Raw genomic sequence first — 21,014 nt, forward strand, 5'->3', positions numbered from 1 at the left:
GGTTAAACCTGGAAACAATTGAATGGAGTAAACTTGGAAGTCCTGACTCCAAGTCGGAGGTACTAGTATGTATCTATGAATGTTTTGCTTTAACTTTCAAATGTGACATCTGCCAGTGGAGGTTCGACATTTGAACCTCGGAAGAAGTTTACAAGTTATATCACTTACCGTATCTACCCGTGGACACCAGTATACTACTGGCACTACTATATAGCTCTGGCTGAAGTCCTTTGCATCAATATATTGGATTTCTTTTTAGCTCTTCACTACAGATTCTAAGACATTAGCACTTGACCTCGGCAGTAGTCAGAAGTCAAGTAAGAGTCAACCTATTAGACCATTAGGGTAGGGTGATAGTTTATCTGAGGTAAATCATATAGTGAACCTTGGAATCCTTATCGGTAATACTCGAGTAAGTGTAAGAGTATTCTATTATATTAGATCGGTTTAGTTCAGTGATAGTGTTTCAAAATAATAGGGTTTAATTAAGTTCTTTCGTCTTCTTATAGTATAATAGAAGGAACTTCTTTTAGTTTATAACCCTCTCATTCTCGGCATCTCTTACTTTTCCTTCTATCCGAAGCTACGGTATAGACCGCTGATTTCGCTCTTACTCCGTATGCTCTAGTGATTAATGCTGTTATATCACTTGCTATCATGGCTATACCCCACAGCATTTATTGGAAAACATGCCCCACCTAAATCGATTACTATGTTGATCACCATCATGATGTCGATCTTTATGTCGATCACTGACTCACCTAGCTATTCCTCATACTTATGGCGCAACCTAACGCAAAACCATGATAAATGGTATTTAAGCAGGGTCCACATATACAGTATTAGTCTCCGATTCAGAGCATCTATAAGCAACGCTATAAGGAGTGATCGGCATTTCGTTATGAAAAGTTTTGTCCGTTTCAGCTGCGCCACCAAGCAATGATCGTCGATAGTTTGAATTCCGAAAACACCTTGAAAGAGTCCACTCTGTGGCAGGTTTCTAGATATAAAGAGGACGTACTTCCTCCAAATTCATTTATCTATTATTGATCTGTTCTCTTGTCAACTACTTGCCTGCGTCTTGAAAACCAGACAAAATATGAAGATTTTTACCATTCTTTTTCCGGTCATGTTTACGGCCATGGTGGTTGCACTACCTGTCGAAGAGCCTGATACCCAGCTGACCCAAGAGAAACGCCAGGGAGTAAGTGGCCGATAAGCTCTAAAAGACGAGGCTTAAGGATAGAGGCTAATCCAGATTGGATATGAATAGCCTGACGCAGAGTATTGTTTGGAATGTAATTGTATTGCGGTAAGTGGTTTATTTAACTCCGGGCCGGGAGGGGGGGGGAAAAAAATTTCAAGAACACGGGGCTAATCAAGATGGGATATTAACAGCAAGTTCTCAACGCGAAGTGCCGAGCGTGCAAAAAATGCAAATTTGCCTATTCTCGGCCCCTTTTCGGGCTCTTCGATGATCCTGAATAGAGCGAGCAGCTTTATCACCTGTGAAATGGGGTGTTGTGCGGGACCCGCAACGAGATGGAGGAAGGCAGATGTACATGGAAAAGAAGGAGAGGAAGGTGAAGCGGCGAAGACATACGATCTTGCCAGATTGCCGATCTGGTTCTATTATACAAAAATGGTTGCATTATGATTTTTACCGCCTTTATCCCCGCCTTCTAGATTAGGCTAGTTCAAAAGTATAGGGATAGACAAAATGATAGCGACGCGTGCAATTATATCAATGTTGGATATATCTAATTGCTCTTTGATTTGATATTTGATTTAAAGACTCATAAGTTCTATAAATTATGGCTGGTATTCAGGTTATTGAATTTACTGGATGTCCTGGCAGAAAGAAAATGCGCCAGAATAAAGGCGGTAGAAATCATAACGCAAACATTTTTAACGCCACTGGCAGTTATCTGCCAGTGTATCCTACTCTATAGCGAATAGCCCACCGGGCATTTTTAGGTATCCCTCTAGGTACACCTGTAGGTACTCACATACGTCAAGAGTCGGTGAATAATCACCTGCAGATAAAATTAACCGGGCACTCATAGGTATTATACAGTGTTACTCTTCTGAATAAAATCGACTTACAGGTAAGCACATATGCACGAGGTTTATTGACCTTCATTAACTAACTATTGTGTGATCGAAAATGGTATTAAAGTACATTGAAGGACCCCGTGAAGTCATTGTAGAAAATCTGAAAAGATCCGAAGCAGCCCCATACATACTCCATGCTGCAAGAACGTAAATTTTGTAAAAAAGAAAAAAAAAAGCGATCACACTTGTGTATCTGAAAAAGAAATGAAATCCGCGAGAAAAAAAAAACATGAACCCGTTTCGCTTCTGTGCAAACCGCCCGCGGAAAGACATTTCTAGAAAAACATAGCAAAGAGATAGGCAATTAAGCCAAGGAAAATGCTTGAGGAAGCTGAGTTTGACACACTCGATGCCGAATTGTAGTAAGGAGTGTAGCTTGGAGAAGCTGCTGCACTGCCACTAGGAGTACTCTTGGATCGGAACATGGATGACGCAGGGGTTCGAATACCACCTGGGTTCATGGTTCGGGTTGGCATGTTGCCCCAAACAGTTGAAGTCACGAAGCTAACTTGTGGCAAGGTGACGGTGTAGGTAGAGTACGTCACTGTGGTGCAAGGGATAGGAGATGATGGGGCTGCAGTGGTGCGCCCGGCACTCACACCTGCGGGTGCAGTGGGAGAGACTGTTGCAATCAGAGTGATGCTGGAAGGAATGTTGGTCACAATTCCTGGATTCTCTGGGATCCAGTTTGCGCAGAGACCGGCGAAGTAGGACAGGTCATCTTGGATAGCGGTCTTCGATGTGTCGTTTGCTTTGATACAGTGCTGGACCTTCTCAGTGAACTTCGAGTTGGGACAGTAGCAACTTGTGTCTGTGTTGGAGGTACAGTTGGTCTCGGTACTCAGCCATTTGTTGATACACTGAAGAACAGTTGTGGGATAAGGTGGCCAGGCTACGGCGGTCGTCGTTGCGCTAGCTGCAGCGCTGCACTTTGTGCACACGGTTGAAATCGAGGTGAGGGTAACAGTAGAGACTGTGTTTGTAGTGAAGGTACTGACAGAGCCACCGGAACTGATTGTACTGGTTACTGGGTAATTGGTAACTGTAGTGTAGTAGACAATAGTTGTGGCAGACTCTTCGGGAATGATCGTGCTTGCACCTGCACTGGCTCCCGCAGGATGAGTCTCGGTCACTGTAGTTTCAGCAGTGATAGTCTCAGCTGACCCTGAAGCTTCTGTTGTTGCGCCAGCTAAGCACTCGGTACAAATGGTTGAAGTCGAAGTAACTGTCATCGTCGACAAACTGCTTGTGACCTTAGTGATCGTAGAGCCGCCCGAGGTCTCAGTGGCTGTGACCGGACACCAGGTTGTTGTCGTGTAGGTAACTACTGTCACTGTTGACTCCGGAGAGGTTGCGGTCACACCGGGAGTGACAATGACTGGAATCACAGACACTGCAGTGTTGGTAGTCTCCGCAGTAGACGTCTCGGTTAAAGTAGTTCCAGCTGGAACTGTGGCCTCAGGAATGCCAGGCACTGTGGTAGACCCAGCACTGCACTTGGCACAAATTACCGATGTCTTAGTCAAAGTGAGTGTGGTTTCAGTTGTAGTAGTCTGGACACTCGTGACTCCACCTGATGTGATCGTGTTGGTCACAGGGTGGGTGGAGACAGTAGTGTGAGTGATGACAGTCGTGGTAGATTCCTCAGGTGTGACCGAAGTGGATTCAGGACTCACGCCGACAGGAGTTGTTTCAGTAACCTGATGAGTGCTAGCTACAGGAATTGTCGATGTCTCTGTAACTGTAATTGCCGAAGGAGTACTGGTCACTTTGGTGATCGTAGAACCGCCAGAAGTCTCAGTGGCTGTAACAGGGCACCATGTTGTGGTCTCGTAAGTCACTACAGTCACAGTAGATCCAGGTCCCACTGATGTGGATGGGACTGCAATGGGGCTGGTTTCGGTGACACGAGCAATCGAGGTCTCAGGAATAACCGTCGACTCAGGAATGATGGAGGAGGAGGCAGCGCCAACACCGACAGGGGTTGTGACTGCGACCTGAGTTGTAGAGGTCACCGGGATTGTTGAGGTCTCTGTAACTGTCATAGTCGAGAGACTGCTGCTTACGGTGGTGTAGGTTGAGCCTCCAGATGTCTCCGTAGCTGTAACTGGGCACCATGTTGTGGTTTCGTAAGTCACTACAGTAACTGTAGACCCAGGAATCACCGAGCTGGAATGAGCACTGACTCCAGCAGGGCTAGTTTCAGTGGTATGAGCAGTAGAAGTCTCAGCGATAACTGTTGACTCAGGGGTCACCGAGGTAGAATGAGTACCAACGCCTACAGGGCTTGAAGCATGAGCAGTGGAGGTCACAGGGATTGTCGATGTTGCTGTGACTGTCATGGTCGAAAGACTGCTGCTCACAGTGGTGTATGTCGAACTACCTGATGTCTCGGTCGCCGTGACGGGGCACCAGGTTGTAGTCTCATAGGTTACAACAGTAACAGTTGACTCTGGGGAAACAGGTGCACCTGAATGGGCACTCGAGGAAATAGTCTCAGTGGTAGTGGACTCCGTGACACTTGAACCGACAGGCGAGACTACTGGAGACACAGAGGGAGACACAGAGGTAGAGTGAGCACCAACCCCAACAGTACTTGTTTCAGTTTCGGTGATCTTGGCTGTCGATGTCACAGGAACTGTCGAAGTCGCTGTCACGGTCATAGTTGAGAGACTGCTGCTCACAGTTGTGTATGTTGAGCCGCCGGAAGTCTCAGTTGCAGTAACGGGACACCAAGTCGTAGTTTCGTAAGTGACTACAGTGACCGTAGATTCGGGAGTGATGGAAGTAGAAGCAGCACCGACGCCAACAGGGGTTGTGGCATGAGCAGTAGAAGTCACAGGGACGGTGGAAGTTGCCGTAACCGTCATAGTTGACAGACTGCTACTCACAGTAGTGTAAGTGGAACCACCAGAAGTCTCGGTGGCCGTAACAGGACACCAAGTCGTAGTTTCGTAAGTAACCACTGTGACAATCGACTCGGGAGAAACAGGAGTTCCAGAATGAGTGCTCGAAGAGACAGTGTGGGTGACGGTGGATCCAGCGGCAGTTGAACCAACAGCCGATACATCTGGAGTAGGCGTACTAGTAGCTGTGGACTGACCACCTGTCTCAGTCTCAGTAACTGGGCGAATAGTAGTCGAAACAGCGACTGTGGAGGTAATCACGGTTGTGGAATCGGCAGGACAATCTGTAATCGTAGCAGCACAGCTTGTGATAGTAATCTCGCTGGTGCTGTAGACAGTAGACGTGGTCCACTTCGTCGGCGAAGCAGTCACAGCAGGCGAGGTACCACCAACTGGAGTTTCAGAGTGACTAGACTCTGAGTGGCTAGATGAACCAATTGGGCTTACCACTGGCGATGATGCGACAGCGGATGAAGATTCTGGAGATACACCATGAGGGGCAACAGGAGTTGAGGTCGCAGTTGCAGTCTCCGTCTCCGTGACCGGGATAACTGTGGTTGATACGGGGATCGTAGATTTAATCACAGTAGTAGAGTCCGCAGGGCAGTCAGTGATAGTAGAAGCACAACTAGTCACCGTGATTTCACTAGTGCTGTACACAGTCGAGGTAGTCCACTTTGTGGGCGATACGGTCACTGCAGGTGAGGTAGCCCCAATGGGAGTTCCAGAGTGACTAGACTCAGAGTGACTGGATGAGCCAGTTGGGCTTTCCACTGGTGACGGCGATACAGCAGATGAAGATTCCGGAGATACACTGTGGGGTGCAACGGGGGTTGAAGTCGCGGTCTCTGTCTCCGTCCGGGTGACAGGGCGTACTGTGGTCGAGACAGGGATAGTAGAGGTGACCACAGTAGTGGAGTCAGCAGGACAATCAGTCACTGTAGCGGCACAGCTAGTGATGGTGATCTCGCTAGTGATGTACACAGTAGATGTAGTCCACTCAGTCGGAGTTGCGGTCACAGCTGGCGAGGTTGCAACACCAGAAGAGGTTGAGTGAGTAGGAACTGCAGTCGAGACTGATTCTGAAGGGGATGAAGCCGGAGAGACTCCATTAGGCCCCACAGATGCCGAAGTGCTCTTAGTGGCAGTCTCAGTCTCAGTCGCTGTTACCGGGCAGATTGTAGTCGAGATTGCAATAGTAGAAGTGACAACAGTGGTGGAATCAGCAGGACAATCCGTGACAGTAGCAGCGCAGCTAGTGATAGTGATCTCGCTTGTTGTGTAGACAGTCGATGTGGTCCATTTGCTAACTGAGGGACTCACTACAGCCGAGGTCACATTAGAAGTAGAGCTCGACGAGACAGGAGAGCCAGTAGGGGACAAAACCGGAGACACAGCATGGCTTGCATGAGAACTGCTGGGGGACTCCGTAGCAGAGGCAGAGCCCTGAGGGACCGCAGTACTGGCCTCGGGAGAAACACCACTAGGGCCAGGGCTTGCAGAGACTACCTTAGTTGATGAGGAAGTTTCTGTCTCTGTCTCCGTCACTGGACAAATAGTTGTAGAGACGGCAATAGTAGATGTGACCACGGTAGTAGAATCAGCAGGGCAATCAGTAATCGTAGCGGCACAGCTAGTAATTGTGATCTCCCTAGTCGAGTAAACAGTTGACGTAGTCCACTTGCTCATTGATGGTGATGCGGTGACTGATGCGGAAGAAATTCCAGCAGAAGTAGCCCCAACACCAGCGGGGAGAGAGGATGTCGAGGATGAATGAGAACTGGCAGGCGAAACCACTGGAGACAAGGAGCTGGATGAGTGAACAGGGGAAACTTCCGCCGAGCTGGTAGCATGAGTAGATTCAGCAGGAGTTGTCGCAGCTGCCGGGGTAGTCTCAGCCTCAGTCTCCGTAACAGGACAGATTGTGGTTGAAACTGCAATAGTAGAAGTGACTACAAGTGTAGAATCCGCTGGGCAATCTGTGATGCTTGCGGCACAGCTAGTAACCGTAATCTCGCTGGTACTGTAGATAGTCGAAGTTGTCAAGCGACCATGAACAGCGGCAGATGTGGTACCTGCAGCTGATGAACCACCAGCAACAGAGGGCACATACGATCCTTGCGAGCTTGCGGTTCCAGTTTCTGCGGGGATGTGAGCAGAGCTCGATGAGCTACCAGGTACAGTGAGTTCAGCAGAACTAGCAGAGCCATGGCCTGCTGGAGAGGTCTCGGCATTGATAGCAGAGCTTGAGTGATCGGGAACTGCCTGCGAATTGATGGCAGCACTAGTTGTCGCAGAATCAGCAGGGCTCGCCTGGTTCGAATAGGCCGGGGAGCTGGACGAAGTGCTTGATTGCTCCACAATAACAGGGTTGCTAGAGCTTGACTGAGATTCAGCAGCGGGAGTGCCAGAAGAATCATAAGGAATGACCTCAACACCACCAACAGCAGTAGAAGAAGTAGGCGACGAGCCAATTGCATTGGCAGACTCGGAATTAGCAGCATCAGCAGCCGCGCTCGACGAAGATCCTCCATTTCCATTGTTCATATCCGCAGCAGCACTGGTTATCTGAGCAGTACCTCCAACATTGACAGATGCAGAGGCAACCCCGCCATTCGATCCGATACCACCAGAAGGATCCGAATAGTCACGCTTGCCAAGTGCACCCGCAGATGGGACGCTAGCAGTTGTACCAAAAGTAACGAAAAAGACGCCAATCAATAGACACGCAATGACGAAAGGAATTGGGCCCTTCATCTTGAAGAGTGTCATCGCGTGACACGGGAACGAAGGTGTAGTTGATCAGACCGGTTGGATATGTAGGATATCGTTGGTTGAGATTGAAAAAGAACAGATATTGAAAAGGTTGAACGAATGTTCTGAGTGTTTTGAAGAAGCAAGAGCAGAATCAAGATCCTTGAAACGAATGTTTACGATCGAGAGTAGGCAAGAGGGAAGATGTAGGAGGGTGGGTGGTTGAAAGAAAACACCAAACAAAGGTATCAAAAGTAAACAGTCGATATCAGACGAAATTAGTGAAGGCGTGAAATTTAGGCAGAACTTGAAAAGAATGAAAAAGAATGAGTCAAGGAACCAGTCCTATACACAAAGTGAACGATTGCTCTACCACGACTCTCCGACTACCTTTTGTTTGATGGGACATGGATCTGTTTAATATACGCGCCCCATTCCATTGTTCTCAGTGAAACCGCCACCCATTCACGATCTAGAATTCACTCAAGCTCCCTGTTCTTTTCTTTTCCTCATTTGTAAGACACCGAACCCCCCTTGGCATTGGATCCTCCAATGAGGTTTAGTCTGTTGTACCTGATGAAACAAGGATCTCTATAACAGAGATGACGGTATCCATTCAGAGGATAGAAAGCGGGGACTAGTGCAGGAACACATAAAGACCAGGGTCCAGGGCGGTTAAGTAAACACTAATGAAGTAAGTGATATGCTCATCTTGTAATGCATGATGTATAGTGGAGTTCTGTTAAGTGACACCCGTCGGCGATTACAGTATTTAACCAATTAAAACCTTGAAAGGTCTGGGGAAGGTGCCAAGACCTCCCTAAAAATAGGATCTCAGCGCCAGATCAACACACATTTACGTATACATTCTGCTATTCTGATCTTCAATTTCTTCACATACATGCATAAACAAATTTGAGGCTGATCTTCAAATGCTGTTGTTGTACGGAGTACTCCGTGGTGATTCTCAATTGCCGAGTGTCTTGATCCAAGCTCGCCTCCACCTCGGAGTACTAGTACTAGTATGATCCACTGCTCAATATGACACATACTCAAGACCAGGCTAGTTAATTAGTGTATCCTTCATATTGCGTGTACTACTGTTTGCAACATATTGCAAACCACCAGAACAGGATCAGTCATCCTTTTGTCAATCTTTTTTTGGTTCTGCAAGCTCCACTTCTGCAGTGTGAAGAACGAAGCTTAGCGCCGGCGTCTCGCTTGGGTATGTTGCTGCAAGATGGTCAACACCTTCCCCACCTGACTTGAGCTCATATTCTAGGTACGAACTTGTAAAATCAGACAGTTCGTGGCCTGCCTGATTTTATGCTTTGGTTATTTTGGTTTCTTTCTCTGTGGTTTTGTTTTACTATAATCTTGATTTGTAGCGCCAGGATATACTCCACTTGACCAATCACATAACAGAAACCCCTAATATTCATCCAGTGGCCAATCAGCTTCCAAGAATCTGTTTTCTTTATTTTCGTCCCCTGTCACCAGTTTCATCTTATTGCTAGTACTGCACGGAGCACACGGAGCACAGCCCAGCGCTTTCTTTCATTCTACGATCTCTGACGTGTGGCGTACGTACCTGCGCACCAGTGTTTCGGTACAATATGTAGCCACTACATCCAAGTCATGTTCAAATGTTCAACTTGGCACTCGGTTACGACTTCGTACAAAAAGCCTAATCTGGATATTGAAGCTCTGAGATAAAATGGGATAGAATTCACAATTAATACTATTGAAATGACCATAATTGACATTTGAACTTGAAGTACTTGCGTAGTATGCCCATGTGGTTCAGGCTGAGTTTAGGCCACTATGTAGCACAAACATTTGAGGGACTCTGATTCAAACAAACCAAGCAGTCAAAGCACTTGAGCTCCAAATCCCACCTAATATTCCAAATATTGAATATTCAACTTCTTCACAACAGACTGAAATCAGATTCAAGAAGACTGAAATGACCTACCAATTGTTAGTGCATTAATTTAAGTGTTTCGGATGAACCATATAGCTCACCCGACTGGCTTAATTAACGCCCCTGGTCTCCTCCCGTCGCACGATTGCCCAACCTAAACTCAATATACCCCAGCGCCAAACAAGAAAAGCCACTCCTAGCTCGCGTCGGTCTTCGGCACGGACTTGAACTTGGCCGTGCCGCGAATCCGGAGTATGAAGTGCAGAATGCAGCTACATTTCGCGGTACAAGGTCACATCCATGGATCGTGTGGGGATAGAAGCGGTTAGAACATTGGAACTTGAATCATTCAAGGTGAAGAGAAAAGAAAAAGCATAGAAAAGACTCCAGTAGTAGCGTTGCACTTTGACCCCGCAGCTTTCAAATATGGCTTGAGATTCATGTCCCGGTTTCAGGTTTGGAAGTGTAGAACGTGCCACCGGCATAGGATCTTGGACCTTGGACCTGGAAGCTTGAGCTTCCCTAGGTTGTGGCGTTCAAGGAGCCTATATTGCATGATCCACTGCCTTCATAATTTGAAAATCTGTGCTGAAGTATCATGATATAATCGGTTCCATAGCTCAGTTGGTTAGAGTGTGCTCACGGTGCTGATAACGCCAAAGTCGAGGAATCTGGACTTGGGACCATTTCTTTTTCTTTTTCTCTTCGTTCCCGATCCGCTCCAACGTGGAAATTCCATTTTATCTGTGCCTCTGCACTCACTGGCAGGGCCTCCAGGGCTCAACATTTGAATGGTATAGAAGATGTTTGCTGCGTTATACTACTAGTGTGTACGGAGCTTCCATATCCCCGCTTCATGAAACATTTCTCACTCCCGAGACCCTGGGTCCTGAATGAAGAAGCTGGATGTGAAGTGTCCTATGTTTCATCTTAGTGGCATTGAGTTCACTCCGTAAATCTGCTAGAAATACCAAGGAAGAGCCTCCGAAATTAGATGCCACTGATAGTACTGGTCGATGTATCAACTAAGAATGTGGAAGGAGATAGATTTCAAATGTTTTTGCTAAAATTGAATTTTGGGGGAAATACATCCATCACTCGTGAAACGCAGGCAAAAGTAGGTAACTCCATAGAACCCTTAGGTATCACTATCCCCCACTAGAAGCGAGAGACCATGGGGAAGAAAAAAAAATCAAGAAAAAAAACATCTTAGAAGCGAAGGCAAGGCAAAGAACATTCGATGCAATAAAAATGCAAGAATCGATCAACTTTTGGCTCCAAACCGCCAGCGATCTCTACCTTGTAGAACATAGAATGCGGGTTGTGTAAATGATCCATGTCTCTTTGTTTAGATCTTCACCTTAAATGATGAAAGATCAACAAAGCCACCATATCATCAACAGTCTCCCGAGGGCGCAAGTCTGCCAGCGACTCGGTAAATGTGTAACAGCGTCCGTGTGTATCATGCGATCTTTGTAATAAAAGAAATCCAAACTTCGTCAAATCGTTAAGAGGGGAATGTCCAGCAAGGAATTCATTCCGATCCCAGCCCAAGGCGGTATTGGCAAAGGGGTGTGGAAGTGCGGAGGGTCTAGAAAGGCACCTGAGTGCGGCGATGCGCATCCATCAGCTTACGTCGAACTGCCTCGCCACCTGCGTATCCGCTTGACTTGCGCTTTCGAGTCGGCGTGCGCTGGTCGGTGTGCTTGGCGTGTCGGAAGACACTGGCGGGTCGTGCGGGCGAGTTGGCGGGCATGAACTCGCGGTGTTGAGGCAGACGGAGAAGTGCCTGGTATCGGTTGTGGTTGCGGCGGAATGCAGTGACAATGCCCTTGTCAAGGTGGTTCAAGAAACGCTCAGCATTGCTGTCTTGTTGAGTTTCCGAATTACGCTTGGGAGTTGGGGTGCCCAGATTTGGCATGGATGATGCACCAGCCATGGGGGGAGATGAGCGCCTCATCATCAAGGTTGCCCATATCTTCCTCGTCGGAAGAGCCATTGCCGAAGTCAATAAAGTCATCTACATTGAGGGCTGATTCGGGGTCATCTTCCTCATCGTCTTCAAAGGAGCTGTCAATGGCGAAATCACGGGAAGGATAGAATGCTTCAGGAGGGCCCATAACCTGGCCACCTGGGGTAAGATCGTTGCCAAGGGCTGTCATCATCAAGTTGGCGCTGGATGCCAACATGGGGCTGAAGTCAATGTGGTTCGGAGATGCCATGGCATCGGTGTCACTCTCGTCAATGAGTTGCAGAGTTGTCTGGCGGGGACTGTTGTTGGCTGTGCCAGGCATACTGTTGGCGGCTGATTCTAACCAGTCGTGGCGAGAAGAGGCATAAGCGGGAATAATGACAAGGTGCTTTCCTGTGCAGTCAACCAAGGCGACAGGTTTGTGAGGATCCGCAACGAATGTTCCCATGATCGGGCCACGCCGACGAGGGAGGTTGACGGTTTTGTCATCACTGGGAGCAACCAACGAGTCGGTCGAGTCCCGTCGAAGGAGGGAGCGGGGGTGGGTGATAGTGGCGGGAGGGGGAAGATCTTCATCTGTAGTATCTCCATCATCGGCTGGATGCAGGTTAGCAAGGAAACGTAGGACAAGTTCAGAAATATGGCTAGCATACTCTCATAGCCGCTCAGGCTACCCTCCGATGTTCCATCGGACTCGACGTGGTAGATATTTGCATGGCCATAGTCTGCATCTCCGAAAATCTCTTCAGACTGGCGACGGTGGCTACGGTGGTTCTCATTGTCGTTCTCAATCATCCGGCGCAATTGAGGGTCCAGAGAATCTTGCTGAAGGAAGTCACTGGGAATCTCATCCTCAGTGTGGGAATCGCTATCGGACGAGGAGTCTGATCGTTCCTCAAAGTGGACTCGTCGAGCCACCGGGGTCTCGACAGCCTCGCTGGCCATATCAGTTTCACCAAAGGTTTCCATGGCACTGTACAATTGTTCATCATCGAAGAAGGAGGCGGCGGGGAGAATCATCGAGTCTCCAAAGAACTCGGTCTCATTCCATTGGTCATGCGAGGCTTCGGAGGTGGGCAGAATTCGATGATCTCTCGCGGTTTCCATGATCATCATTTCCTCCAACTTTTCAACATCTTGCTCTTCATCTTCGGCATCCGAGATGTAATCCACAGCGGCATAGACATCGTCGGAGCTATCGTCGGAATCGCTGGAGCTACTGAAAGAGTCTTCATCATCCGAGAGGCGTAATCTCTGTTTCTTCACCGGTTGACGCCCCGCCTTCCGGGCATTGTTCCAACGACGACCGAAAGACGGGGCATGAGCTAGTGGTCGGTCCTCCTCGTCATCAGCATCATCCTCAGAATCATCCGCCTCCTCGCTCAATTCCTCAAGTGAAGAGACAGAGGAAACACTGGAAACGGATGAAGTGGATGCACGTCTTTTGCGGTCAAACGAGCCACCACTGTTGCGGGAGTTCGTTGTCTTCTTGGATTGATTGGCACGGGGAGACATATCGAGGCGTCGGGAGTGAGAGTCGGGGGTAGAAGGAGGGTGCGTTGTTTTGGATCCCTTATTAGGGGTCCGTTTAGAAGAGAATGGGCTGGATTGCGGCATATTGTGATTTTGTTGTGACAGGACAAAATTCGGTTTTGATCTTTTTTCTTGGTAAACTTTTTTAGGCCGGACTTTTGTTCGATGAAATCCGGTCAAACGGGAATGACTTTTTTATGGACACAAGATATGGTTCCAGACGGTTCGGTTGAAGAAGTAGTTGGTATTAGGTCGGCGTGAAGATCCCAAGGATTGAAGGTGATTTTTTCTTCTTCTCAAGGGCGGGGGAAAGGTGTAGGAGTAAGATAGGAGAGAAAAGTATGAATCGTAAATCTCGAAAGCACCTCCTGTCCACGGCGGACAAAGTGCTTGTTCAGGAAGTGTATTGAGGGGCAATTTCGACGCTAGTGAGAGGCGTCGAAAGAGGAACAGATATCGTCAAGTTGAATTGTTAAATCGGAGCTGCTGGACTGGGGAGTCGGCAGTGGACAGACTCCCCAGCGAGAGATTTACAGCTGCACGAAAGCCATTTGGCATGAAATTCTTGACTGATATCTGAGGAGGGGGGTGTGTAATAAAGATGAAGAATCAAGAGTATGAAGTTTATCAGCTTAAGAGTTGTTGATGGAGAGAAGTCGAAGGGATAATGAATGGGAATTTTCCCATACAAAAGCGGAGGGGAAATGGAGTGGGGTGATTGGTCAGAGCCCACCTCTATTGGCGTCAGTTCACCGCATGTTTCGAGCCAATGAGAACACTGCAATATGCTGCAATTACATTACAATTACTCTTCTTACACTGTTAATTATATGAGAGAATATATTAAATATTCTAGTAATATAAGATGTAGATTATTCTTCATTCTATCTGGGCAGTTTATGATATTTCTTTTTTCCCTTGAAATGTTAGGGGGGACTTAAAAATAAGCAAAAAAAAAAAACTTTGCATTACGAATAGACTGGACAAACGTAGCATCTTTGGGACCCGGCAATCCTGCGGGTCCATTGTGGTATGACTGCAGCGTTTTTACCCCCCCTAATTTTCAATGAACTTGAGCTAATGGTATAAGTAAAAATAACCCGACTACTATCTGAATCGGGCACTTGAATCCTTCTAATGTCAAAGCTTCTTACGCCTAAACCTTCAAGCTTCAAAATGTTTAAAATGAATCTTTGCCTCTGAGTCTGATTATGATGGGATGAATCATATTCCAAGTCATAGTCATCAAGGAAAAGTTCCATTGGTCGGGCCTAAGAATCGTGTTTGGGTTTTTCTCCCGCGGTGGCAACTCGGGACCCTCCATTCCGGCCGTACCCAGAAGAGACCAGAACCTCCTCCCTTACCAGAAGACAATGTTTGAGCCTGAAGGAATGAGAATGAAATACAGATCATCACAGGTTGGGCTGTTCTATCTTCGGACTAACAGGCGGTAAGTAAGGACAACAGAACTGTGGCCGCATCATGCATGAGATAGATCCAGATATCACAACATGCATGTCCAAGCGCTGAAATCATCCATAGATAAACTGATAATCTATGATCCTTGGAGGGGTATGCAGCTAACCCCCCAAACCATCTCCCGCAAGGGATATCGATTTTTTTTTTTCCAATCTCGTGCCTGCAAGATCATCTACGCCCCGCAGTGGCTTCAAGTGGATCCAGTAGAAATTTCTCCTCAAGCCCCACGAGACTAGACCAAAAACCGTTGGACCTCGGGATTAATGCTTTCTCTGCTTTCTCTTCGAGCTTTTCTTTTGCTCCACGTGGAACTATACTGTTGGGACAGAAAAGTGGAATATTGGAATGGACCGTGGATTCCGTTCTAATATTATGCCTGTGCCCACTGGCAGATGAGATACGGGTAGATACAGGCGTGAGAAGATTTCTCATGTAGTCCTCCACCTGGGCACCTGAAGGCCTTGAGCACTTGAGTGCGGCTACGATCTGCATACTTCCAGTCAATTATCTCATTCTGCATCGAAGTCAATTGCATTCCTGGGGTCTCGTGCCACCTCGACATTTTCTCGTCATTTCACCTGATATTTCAATAGCTCGACCCGCTGAGGACGCCACTATGAAATATTCCAACCGACTTTGAACGTAAGATTGATGCATTCAAAGTGGCCACATGTGCAGTGTCAACTGGTGTAAACATATAAAGCGTCGGATTACTCCCGAGCCGCCACCACTGCGGCATGACTCAACTGCTCTGCCGGGAACTCAAGAGCCGTGCCCGGGTAAAAGAGAAAAACTTGTTACCAGTGTTGGTGTTTCATAGTAGAGGACCAGCTTCAACTTGAAGTTAGATCGATATACACTGGCACGCACTATTCTTTCGTTATCGATTCTGGTCGATAATACTAGCAATATTGGGACTCATATGATCTGCATACCCCACTACACACTGCGACTCAGATCGTTGCATCGTTGGATATACCAAGAGAGCATACGCAGTACCCTCCGTAGTATGCAGTACATCAGATGAATCAATCGTTAATTTAGACCAAACCACATCGCACTAGTACTTTTGGAAGAACCTTGTTTACCTTCGAATGTTGTCGTGGTTATCGTCAGATGCGGGGGGAATTGGTTACCTCACCACTTCAGAACCCCGCTCATTATGGGCTGAATTTCATGCAATGTGGATCTCAACTCTCGAATCAGTGCAAACTATCGGGATGCTGCCTACGGATTGAATACGGCTTTTTCTCCTTGGCCGCATTGTGTTGAGTCTACAAAACCGGACTTGCCGATGCGTTGGGGTGGATTTGCTGACTTCAAGTTCCAAGGTTGGAGGAATGGATATGTTTCGGGAGAAATTGAACTTCAATTTGAAGTTGCGAGTCATCCTTCCACAGGCTCATGATTATGATCAACGTGCTAGTATTAACCAACACATTTGACTGGATCTCTATCTCATTAATGCAAATATTCAGATCTATTCCTTGAACCACCGAATCAACAACTCCGGACCCAGAGGCTCCAAATTTGCTAGGTGTTCACTAATTGCCTGAGCTTTCGTCGTATCCACCCGCAGAGGTGGCGATTCCATATTTCTCAAAGCCTGGAAAAATGGCAACATACCGACCCTTTCAGCCTTCAAGTCTTTGGAGAGAGCCTGATCTGGCAGATTGGACAGGTGGTCCACCCACTCTGCAAAACTGACCTTCTTCGAAGATGGGATGCAAGATTGTAGGGCATCGGCAAGCCTTGAGAACGGGACTGGCTTTGGGTGTACCAAGTTATAAAACTGGGCACCGAGTTCCCCCTTTTCTCGTAAAGCAACGTCGCGAATGATATTCGAAAGGACGTCCACGGGAATGTAATCCACCTCACCCATCTCATTCGGAACTAGCTTGGTGGCTTCCGAGAGAAGGACGAGACTCCGTAACGTATCCTTGCTTTGCCACTTAACAGGACCAATACTTTGACCTCCGATGAAACCAATTCGTAGAATAGAGATAGGAAGCTGGAGCTTCTTCCCTGCAGCAGCGAGGACTCTTTCTGCGACTCGCTTCGCTTGAGCATACCCGGTTGCTGCCGCAAGATCCGGGATTTGATCAAATCCTCCGGCAATGGGATGGTAGATGAGATCCTGGCTGCCCAGTTCTGAACAGATCCAATGCTTGAGCTGAACACCAGTCTAGGTTGAGAAGATGCGTTATTCGCAATATCAATCATGGAAGACAATCCTTTGAACATCTCGGACTGGAAGGACACCAGCGAGTAAGCGAAGTTCACAACCCAGAGATTGTGGATTATCACATTGACATTTTCCAAGATGATATCGAGCTGCTCTTTTGGTATGTTCAGATTCGTCTTGGAAATATCAACAGTGATAAATTGCAGTCGTGGGTCAGCAGTGTCGATGGAAATGCCCAGTTTGTCAGCACATTCCTGGAAAGCTTTGCTGGGACTCGCTCCCCGGGCACGGTCAAGGCAGGTAAGACTAGCAACACTAGGGCTACCAAGCAAAGCCTTGACAAGGAATGGCCCTAGACGTCCTCGGGCACCGAGTAAAACTATATGCTGTCCCTTGGATGATGAAGATGGTTCCTGTGATTGCATGTTTCGCTCTGGAAGTTTGGCTTTCAATTCTTGAACGAGATCATCGGCTGTGAGATTCTCTGTTGGCTTTGAAACTTTTTGATCAAAGTGTGAGCTGAGTACAGCCTTACTGAGGCCATTTATGGTGGGATTCTCGTAAATAGCGAGTCTCCAGATGGTCAATGTATCACCATCACCGCTCATGCTGTTCGACAGCGCCAGCTTAAGCTTTTGAGCTAGTTCAACTACATTGAGTGAGTCCATCGCTTGTGTGATAAAAAAAATCAGCATCATCGTTGAGGCGAATCTCAGAGTCCGGACGAATAGCGCGAATAGCCGACCGAATGAAATTCTTGGTCTCATGAGCCCAGATCTTTTCAAGACAACCAGCCTCACGGTCATCATTCCAAATACCATTGAATATGGAGTCAATGGTGGATGTGTAAAGTGCCTCAGAAAGTTTGCGTACAATAGTTCCTTTGGGGGTTCTTAGAAATCCAATGTCAGGATCTGTCAGAATGATGTGAGATCGCTGGATCTGGGCAAAGGATGCTGCACCAGCATTTGCGGTAACAACTGAGGGCCAAATCTTTTCCATAAGATCATCTTTGCTCAGGTTTTTTACAGACGGCGTCGGCTCTATGATGAGAGCTACACCCGGCCGTCCTTTCCCGATGATTAAGGCGCCAGAGATATTTGGGTCTGCCTGGAAAACTATCTCCATAGGAAGAGGAAACACCTTATAGCTACTGCCTAGCACGATGACATCGTCAGTGCGGGAATGAAACTGCCAGAGACCCTTTTTCGTAGGATGAGGAGTGAACAAATCCTTGGTACGCCACTCCTCCAAATTCGGGAATGTGTGTGAAAGGGTGCGCCGATCGCGGAATCTTTCATCTTGGTGTAGCACCATCTCATAAAGACCCGAGCCCGCCTCTATCTCTTGCATATCACACTCCTCAGCGGGATTTGGCTCAAGATACTGCCATTCCCCCGGCTAAGCAACGAGCATTTGGACTTGACCAATCTCAAGTGAGCCATACATTTGACAAACGTCAGCATATTCACTGAGTCTGTGTCCAACACCAGGAGCTAGAGGTCCTCCACCATATAACACGAAATCAAAACTTTCTGCCTGCTTATAAACACCTGGCTCAGATGCCCATTGTTCAAGAATGAAAGGAAACAGATAGTGGGCTCGAATCGTCATATTTCTCATAATGGAGCTCATCAGCGAACCGTTAGGTGGCACGGTTGCGGGACCCCAAACGGCAGTCGCAGTTGCGTAGAAGACGGGGAGAATGATGAATGCCATTGTACCAGCTAACTTCAAGCGTAAAATCTTTCATTAGTGATTTGAACCAAGAGGCAATATGTATACGGGGTTGTTTCGTACATGAAACGGCGGAAAGCAACAATAGAATCGCCCAGGAGTGTCAAAATCAAACTGTTTAGCATTCTGTGCTCGACGTCCCTCTGGGACAAGTATATTTCGGTCTGAGTCGGTACAAGCGAAAGCCGCGTGTGTAAAATAAACGAGCTTTGGATGTCCTGGAAATTCAATGATATTTGAGAAAATGTCCACCAGGATTTCCAAGGTTGCAAGTGCACAACATACCTGTGGATCCAGACGAGTGCAAAGCCATGCATTTATGATCCTTGACATCCGCAAACAAAGCATCAAAAATGTATGGAGATGACTGCGCGCTCAGCATATCATCTCGCGACGGGACCGGTAGAGATTTTATCGAAGAAGCGGGATCAACCTGCACAATACTTTTGACAACTGGCTCCATGGGCTCTGCGTAAAGCACAAACTTCACTTTCGCCTCACGTAGCAAGTTCAAGTTTTGGGGATGAGGACTCCGAGGCGAAATCAGTAATGTCTAAGAAATTAGAACCTAGCTCAATGTCCAACGGAGGGATCCTTTGGCCTGTTACCGTCCATCCAGCTTTGATTGCTGCGAAGAAAATAATAGGATATCGGACATCCGATACGCCAACATAACTCAGAACATTTTCTCCAGAGATGTCCTTGGAAAGATCATCCAGCCATCACGCCATCGCATCAACCGCGGTAGCCATTGTCTTCATGTCAATATCTCGAAATCCATCCGCGACATTTTCGGTTCTCGGGAAAGAAGCAAATATGCGAGTAGGATTCTCATGGGCATGATAGTCGATGACTTGGGGAAGTAATCTTTGTCCCGTGAATTCCTCACCTCCCTGAAGCCACCATGATTTATTATGGTTGGGGTAGACATTGCAGGTGAAGTAAGCCGGACCGTGATGTCAGTAGTCTTTGACTTCGGGAAGCACTCCAAGGCTCAATGAATATTTTGTTTTAGAAAAGAAATTTTGAAGTGGGATTCTCCAAAAGGGCGTTTCCAAGGTTATTTATACCAATGCATGGCCTCAACATGAAAGTACCACCTGGAAAAGGCTGGAAAGGGCTGTATCCCATTAGCTTGCGTTCGAAATGTGGAGCGAAGACGAGTAATTTCAATATTGAACAGTATACATACACGCAAGTGCTGACATTACTATTATTATTTTCAACGGTGGATGCCTAGGTGTACCCGTCACGGTGGATGTAGTAAAATCGGGCATCTCGACTCCCGAGGTCAGATGGGTGTAAATTCAAGTTTAGGTAATGATTGGACAAAAGTCATAAAACTTGAAATTAACGGCAGTGAGAGTGGCAATTCTGAAAGAAGCGGGATGCTGCAACTTGAACTAAACTTCCAGGATGGACATCAAGATCTAGATACCCGTGGACACAACCTTGGAAAAAATACTCCATACTAGTAAAAGTAGGTACTTCCTGAAAATAAGACTGCTCCGAGCCTGGACAGTACGCTCATGGATGCACGGATCCAACTCCAACCAGTCATTCAAATAAATACTGGCTACCGGTAGTACGCAATAGACAAGCATTGGGCTGGGATAAGAAGGTGTATTGTGCACCTGCGAACAGGTCCACGCCCATGCGGGTGGTAAGGTTCCAAGGTTGTATGTACAGTAAACATTCAAGAACGTGACGGGTAAGGTACGGTATGGAACAGTACCTACGTCACCGCCTAGTACCTTACACTAGGTAGGGCCCCGGGGTACAGAAGTACTAGTTCAAGTCTGTGGACACTCCATATTCCAGCTCGCACCCCACCAATTTGAAAAATCCATAATAAATCGAGTTTTGCTCCAAATTCCATGGAATTTTTTGATAATTTGAATAAATTAATTGATAATGATTAATTACACTAATATTGGTGTAATATCCCCGCACTCGGCGTACAGCTTCAACTCTGCGCGGAAATGATCGAATAAGGCTGTCTATTGTATGCTGTGGTATTACCCACCACGCTTGTCGTAAAATTGTATGGAATTCGTCCCATGCAGCTAACCTGCGACCGGTATGTCGAAAATTAGGCTTTAGTTAATTTTAGAAGCTTGAGTTTAAGTAAGCGCCAATACAGTTTAATTAGGCTGAGGTCAGGGGAATACGGAGGCCAATCCATTGTATGAATTCTATGTTATATTATAAACTTCTGAGAGCTCTTAGCTATATGAATTGGTACATTATCTTACTGGTACATTATCTTACTGGAATATTATCTCTAGGTTATAATAGTATAATAGGTCTTCTTGTAGGGCGTCTTGATAGGAATTTGCTGAAAACCCACCTCTTAGGGACTCCGGATCACATTCTATAATAATCAAATCAGATCTACCACCAATCTAA

General features: G+C 47.0%; 3 protein-coding genes across 3 annotated transcripts; all 3 read right to left on the bottom strand.

Moving 5' to 3' along the window:
* Positions 1-2,390: 2,390 nt before the first annotated feature.
* On the bottom strand, positions 2,391-7,778 carry N7483_000479 (extracellular serine-threonine rich protein; the record flags this gene model as incomplete). The annotated part of the gene is made up of 1 exon (XM_057083917.1): positions 2,391-7,778. The coding sequence occupies one exon, from the start codon at positions 7,776-7,778 to the stop codon at positions 2,391-2,393; it is 5,388 nt and encodes a 1,795-aa protein (XP_056950066.1).
* A 3,512-nt stretch (positions 7,779-11,290) lies between these two features.
* On the bottom strand, positions 11,291-13,288 carry N7483_000480 (uncharacterized protein; the record flags this gene model as incomplete). The annotated part of the gene is made up of 3 exons (XM_057083918.1): positions 11,291-11,564; positions 11,632-12,268; positions 12,325-13,288. 3 exons carry the CDS (start codon positions 13,286-13,288, stop codon positions 11,291-11,293), a joined length of 1,875 nt encoding a protein of 624 aa, XP_056950067.1.
* Positions 13,289-16,163: 2,875 nt separating this feature from the next.
* Positions 16,164-19,068, bottom strand: N7483_000481 (uncharacterized protein; the record flags this gene model as incomplete). The annotated part of the gene is made up of 5 exons (XM_057083919.1): positions 16,164-16,820; positions 16,865-17,517; positions 17,594-18,269; positions 18,327-18,595; positions 18,891-19,068. The coding sequence occupies 5 exons, from the start codon at positions 19,066-19,068 to the stop codon at positions 16,164-16,166; spliced, it is 2,433 nt and encodes an 810-aa protein (XP_056950068.1).
* Between the last annotated feature and the right edge of the window lie 1,946 nt (positions 19,069-21,014).

The sequence above is a fragment of the Penicillium malachiteum genome, assembly GCF_028827825.1.
Source record: "Penicillium malachiteum strain IBT 17515 chromosome Unknown utg000001l:1.0-8184562.0:1.0-8186909.0, whole genome shotgun sequence".
Taxonomy (NCBI): domain Eukaryota; kingdom Fungi; phylum Ascomycota; class Eurotiomycetes; order Eurotiales; family Aspergillaceae; genus Penicillium; species Penicillium malachiteum.